At 36.3% G+C, this 6,314-nt stretch overlaps 1 protein-coding gene across 1 annotated transcript in view; it reads left to right on the top strand.

Moving 5' to 3' along the window:
* Nucleotides 1–125: 125 nt before the first annotated feature.
* BCAR3 (breast cancer anti-estrogen resistance 3) overlaps nucleotides 126–6,314 on the top strand; it is a gene marked incomplete at its 3' end in the record, with an annotated part of 16,088 nt that continues 9,899 nt past the window's right edge. The window contains exon 1 of the mRNA XM_009706760.1: nucleotides 126–209. Coding sequence (XP_009705062.1) covers nucleotides 126–209 — 84 coding nt within the window. The remainder of the gene's footprint in view (nucleotides 210–6,314) is intronic.

The following is a 6,314-nucleotide window of genomic DNA, read 5'->3' as shown; positions in this document are numbered from 1 at the left end:
GGGGGGGGGGGGGTAGCAACTCTGGTAGACAGTGGTGATACGAAAGAGCTTGCTAAACCTCTGAAAACTGCTAATAGTGGTTGTTTATCCTCAGTTTTGAGGAACCACAAACAGCAGAACTGAAAATGCCGAAGGATTATAGTGTTTTTCAAATGCTGATTGCAGCACTTTGCTGCTTTTATCATCGTAAGTCTATTATCAGAGTCAAGGTAGGTGCCCTTTTTCAATAACAGTAAATATACAGTGTGCTAGTCAGTAATGCTTTTATTTTTTGTTCAGAAGTGTTTGTTTTTATACAATAGTTGGGTACAGTGTGTTTCTGTTCTAAAGAACATCTTTAGAGTTCACCATTGTCTCAGAAGCTTAAAACAATTTTCAGTTTTAGGAGCCTGAAGCTGACTGTCTTTATGTTTAGGCACTAAGTTAAAAATGCCCTGGTTTGGGACCTGCTGAAGAGAATTTGAGCAAAGTTTCAGACTTTCAGAATTTAACTGATCAGACCACTTGGTTCCCTAACTTTTTCACCTACTTACTGAAAACATAGGCAATTGTGCTCAGGAGCTCAGGTTTTTTAAACACTTCAGGCAATTTTGGACTTGTCCTTATATTTTAGAACTTTCTAAATTACAAAATACACAAAATCCTATAGAATGGTCTGGGTTGGAAGGGACCTTTAAAGATCATCTAGTCCAACCCTCCTGCCATGGGCAGGGACATCTTTTACTTTATGCAAAAATGCACTATATGCCAAGAAAAAGACTTTATAAAGATTTCGAGCCACGCTTACAGAAGCATCTGAGTCACTTGGAATTGAATTGTAATCAGGTAGGGTATCTAACTACTTTTGGGGATCTGTGAGCTACACCTAAGCTTTTAAATCTCTTTATTTAAGATCTATGTTTGAATTGTTCTTTGAATGACAAAGTGACTTACAGAGCTGACATTGTGTAACGTGTATAGATTTTTCTGTAGCACTTGAAATGAGGAAGGATGTGAAGGTTGCTATCTTCTGGCCTGTCAGCTTTCAGACTTTGATGGAGGCACTTAAAAGTTGGAAACATCTGCCCCCTTTCTCTCTTCTCCAGTGATTTAGCCTTTTAACTGACCATTTCTGGAAGTAGGGTGTGGGGCTCAGTGTTTTGGGCACACTGAAAAAGTGACACTGATCAGACTGTTTTCTCTTTCTCATGGGAACAAATGTCAAAAGTTATCATCAGAATAGAGCACTAAAGATGCTCTCCTGTTACTGTAATTAATTTTAATTTTCATTCTACTTTTAAGCATAGGCCTAACTCTTCTGTTCTGAAACTTTTAAAATTGCATTGAGTTTTATTGTTGGCTGTCAGAACAGTTATAAAACCATTGTTCTTGACCATACATGCCCTTTGTTTAACTTGGCATGAATTTCTAATACCTAAAATAATAGTGGAGTTGTCATGGCGACTTTCCATTTAGTCTAATCCATACAGTCTCTAGAGAAACTGAAACATTAATAGTGTTTGCTGTATGGAGGGTAAAAAATAAAACCTTTTATGTAGAAACAAATTACAGCTGGGCTCTTTCAAAAATAAGGTTCTATTTAAAGAGATTTGCAGCATTTAAAATAGATTTGAATGCATGTGTTCCAGCATGCAGATTTAGCATTAGTTAAATCTGATGAACTGCTATTTTAAGTAGTTCTGATGGTAGGTGACTGGGGTGCGTTTGCTGAAGAGAAAATGGCTGTAGGTATAGAAACGGCTGGTGGTCAAATCAAGTAAGGTCTGCACTTTGGGGCCAAATGATGTATGTTCCGTGAAATACCAAATTGCCTAGGATGGTGTGAACCACGGAGCCTAAGTCATCTTCTTTCTTAATTTGTGAAAACATACCACTTCAAGCAAAATCAGTTTGTGTAATTAGATTAGATTAATTCTTAGTTTTAATAGTAATTACAGTTGTAATGTAATACCAAATTGATCCATAAATAAAGCATACTGAAGTCTGCATCTGCCTCTGAGGGATTCAGGTTTTTTGCTGCACCAAGATAAATTCATTGTAATTATGTTGTCCGATTTAATTGAAAACAGCGTGTGGCCAAGATCAGAGGTGCCTCGTTGTGTCCCATCAAAGCACAGGAAACAGTACAGCACTTGAGTACTCACGTTTTCCTGTACTTAATTTTAGCAAGTGAAATTAGGATCTCAATATCAGATGTTTGGATTGTTTTCCTGTACATTAATAGAAAATATAATGATAGGTGCAGAACATTTGAACTTGGATCAACTCATTCTTCAGTCGTGATGTATCAGTACCTTTTAGAATCCCGTTTGGTTTTAATAGCTCTTTACAGTTAAGGTCAGCTTCTACATTTGAGGAAAATAAAGGGAAACTTCAAGGCAAGGGGTTCCTGTTTGTGGTTAAAAAAAAAAAAAAAGACAGTGAAGAGAGAATTCTAAATTGTGACTTACACCACTTCCAAGCCAAAATCTTGTTCTTTAATTTTTTCAATTTTTGGAAGTTATGAATTAAGACTAAATCAGTGATAAATGATGACTTAAAAAATGAAGAGGTCTAAATTAATAAAGTTAACTTTGCCACAAGACAGGATTTTTTAGTTCTAGCTAGTATGGTTGTCACGATCAGAAGGAAAGACCTTGAAGTTCAAATATTTTCTTTCTTAATTCTCTGCTATGACTCACCCTCAACTGAAGCTGAGCAAAAGGGGAAAGCCACTCAAATTATCAGGACTGCCACGTTTTAAAACTTCCAGCACGTTGATCTTGCTCATTACTGGGTAATGTACTAATGCTATTAATGTGGCATATGTAAGAAGCCTTTTATAAGCAGCTACTTACTGCAAGTGCCATCTCTTATCTTGGATGAATTGCAAACACTTTTTATAGATAGTAGATCTTAATTAATATTTCTTCAGTATGTGATGATCTAAATCTGTTTCACTGGCATACTTGGGTTTCATGTATCCAGTTTCAGCATGTATGTGGAGACAGTTGAACTTGATAACATGAGTTTATAAGTCATCACCACCTAGCATTACAGGCCTGCCGTTTTGATGTTAGATTTGTTGTTGTTGGAGAGGGCCAGACAGGAAAAAACTGACTTATCAAAATTGTGTGACATTTTGTATAGCTCCCCGAACTTTGTTGCCTCATTGTCTTGCTACTGAGTTTGTTTTGATGAGTCTTATACTATATAAATTTTTTCATTTTCCTATCATAATTTTATACAGTTTATCAAACTTTCACTGCAATATACCCTCTATCGTAAATACATAGATAGCACAGGGACCACTGGTGCTCTGTAAGTGATTCCTGTTAGATGGGAATGGGAACATTCTCCAGTAGATATTTATGCATTTAATTTCTTGGTAATACTTTTCATTTAGTTAGTTCTTGGCTTAAAACAAAAAACCTGCACAACTAAAATCCTTTTGATTTGGTAGTCAAAATCTCCAGGTCAGGAGATTAGGATTTGACTAACTCCAAACTCAGGATTTCTCAGGGTCTATGTTGTAGAAATGAGGCTGTCCTTCTAGGTCTGAATGTGGTCACCTAGAAAATTAAGGGTTTGTTATCAGTGTAGTGTTGCAGTGGAAGGCAGATGCAGAGTCCACTAGAATCAAGTCTTTCCATTACCTTCAGTTAACATTAGGCTGAACTTGGTACTAAAAGCCTTTTTTTATCTTCCTCCTCCCAAATATCTCACTTGTCAGTTAATAAAAAATGGCCACTTTTCTGTGAATGTCAGGCCAGTTATGTTGTTCCTAGTGGCAGACTGAGAACATGCACATGATGGAGTTTATTTGATTTTTAAAGAGTCATTACAGTCATGATGGAAGTTTTCTTGGTGATTTGTTATCTTTTCATCAGTAACCTCAGAAGTCATCACCTCCTTCCTAAACAAGCACACAGAAATTTTGTGGCTTCAAAATTGCCATTCTTCTGTATAAATTAATCTCTCCGAGTAGTACGAGATTTCTCTCCTGTATCTACCACATCGCAAAAGTTTGTATTTGTTCTGTGTCTCAACCAACCAATTAGGCCACTGAAAAGCTAAAAATAAAATCCTGCAGAAGTTGGCAGTCATCTACGCAAAGAGACTTATCACCCATTTTGTACCTTCCATTACTTCACATAGCACTTGTTATAGTCCTGCATGACTTGGTGCACTCTGAAAGATTAAACTACCCCTGTGAAGAACATTGCCATAGTTGTAGTTCAAAATGTCCAAGTTATTCAGAAAATGGTCTCCTGAATTTAGAAACTCCCTTTTCCCCATTAGTTCTTTCTCCAAAAACTATTTCAGAAATAACTTTATCCATGTGTTCTTGTCACTCTGTAAGTTCTTGGCCAATGATACTACTTTACTGTTGGTCCTTATTTTCTTCTGTACAAAAATCTTTTCAAAGACGGAGAGTCTGGTTCGACATGGGTATTCTTTTAAATGCCTAGTGCAAGTCTGTTGGTTTTGGTGGCTGATTAGTAGCGTTATAAGTGGAATGAAATACATTGTACTCTTTAAAATTAAAACATATTATAAATCGATGTAACTGCATGTTTTAAAATGCTTATACTCATAGTGCTAGACAGGCAGTGTGATCAGGATCACAAGAGCACAAGGTTAGAGACTTAAGGGATCTCTCCAACCAGTGGAGTATATCTTGATCCAGAATTGGAACTTTGACAATAAAATGTTCATTATCTGTATGAACAAGTTGGTTGCTCTCTGGTGGTTTGGAAATAGAAGAATTTCATTAATTTTTCACTTTTCCAGATGTTTTTAGTGTCCTGTGTCTGTGTTTCCCCTCCCTTCTTTCTCGTTTCACATCTTTGTCTTCCCTCTTGGTATTTCCTGTCCCTGCCCCAGCATCCCCTTCACATTTTCGTGTTGATTGGTCTTTCTGTTAAATTATCCACTTGGCTAAAAGCTATGTAAATCTCACAAAATCTAAGTTTTTGCTGAATCACAAAGTATCTCCTATCTCTCCTCATTTATTTGGAGATTATGTAGCACCTAGTGATTTTACAAGGTCAGAAAGTTGTAGTTCAGAGTTCATAGTGCACTTAAGCAAATATAGCAGGTTTCTGGTGTTGGAGAAGAGATGGACTGGGGAGAAAGCTGTAGTAGATTTGGTTTAGATAGATCTAGTACAGTTATTACAAGTTTAGGAAGGGTACTGGCTTGACTTATTTCCTCAATCAGATCACACTTTCACAGAGCTGTTGTCATTTATCTCTAATAATTATCTCTTCTCTCTTTCTTTTTTTTTGTCAAACCTTCAAGGCAACAGGAAATCAGGTGGTTCCAAGGCTGCCTGTTGCGCTAATTTAAATATCAGCTGGCAGAGCAGTGCAAAGCACCAGGAAATAATTGAGATTGGATGGAAATGTTGCTACCATTAGTCACATACCTGTAATGGTCTTTGGCTGTGCTTTAAGTAAATAATACTTTGCCAGAAGGATACAAAGAGAGGTGATATGAAATTCTGCATTATCAGAACTGAATGAGATGATCTAGCATGAGAGATTTTGGACTACTTCCAAACTGTCTAAAATGTGAAAGTCTTTCCCTCATAATTCAAGCTGTTTAAAAAAACAAGCAAGCAACAAACCCCAACTTGATCACCTTAGAGAGGAATTTATTAATAACAATTGAGGGTAAACCATGAAAGCTAGAACACATAAGATGCAACTTTGGGTATGTATGTAGAAACCTACTCTCAGCTTCACTGGAATTGTTGCAGATATGAACTGGAGAAAGAATCCACTGCCAGTAGGCAATAGAAACAGCTGTGGAACTTCTATTTTGTTTACCACCAAACTCATACAGTAGATTAAAAATTTTAGCACAATGAAAAATTATTCTGATCTACTGTGATACATTCAGCTGGGATAGTTGACACAAGAGCTTGATATAGCGAGTTTTCTTTGGAGAGTGCCAAACACTCAAATGAAAGTAATCCCTTACATGCACAAACAACATATTATTGTGAGAAATTCCCATTAAAATGTGTTCACAAGCTTCATAGGTACACCATATTGCGGTAGGTCAAGACCTTTTTAAATTTACCCTAAATAAGATCATATTTTGATGATTTATTTCCTTAAACTTTATTTTCCAGATTTTGATACATTAGATTAATATTTGCCTGAAAAAATGTAAAATAACATGTAACATCAAGGGTAGCTTGTTACATCTGTAAGCACTGTCTGCTTTTAGCCTGAAGTAGAAATCCTTTGTGAAATACAAAAAACTTGCATGGCTTTCTTAAAGACACTAAAATAACTGTACTAACTGGACATTTTTTGACTCCT

Source organism: Cariama cristata, unplaced genomic scaffold, assembly GCF_000690535.1.
Source record: "Cariama cristata isolate BGI_N322 unplaced genomic scaffold, ASM69053v1 scaffold30348, whole genome shotgun sequence".
Taxonomy (NCBI): Eukaryota; Metazoa; Chordata; class Aves; order Cariamiformes; family Cariamidae; genus Cariama; species Cariama cristata.
The sequence above is the reverse complement of the archived record's forward strand: the minus strand, read 5'-3'. Positions and strand labels throughout refer to the sequence as shown.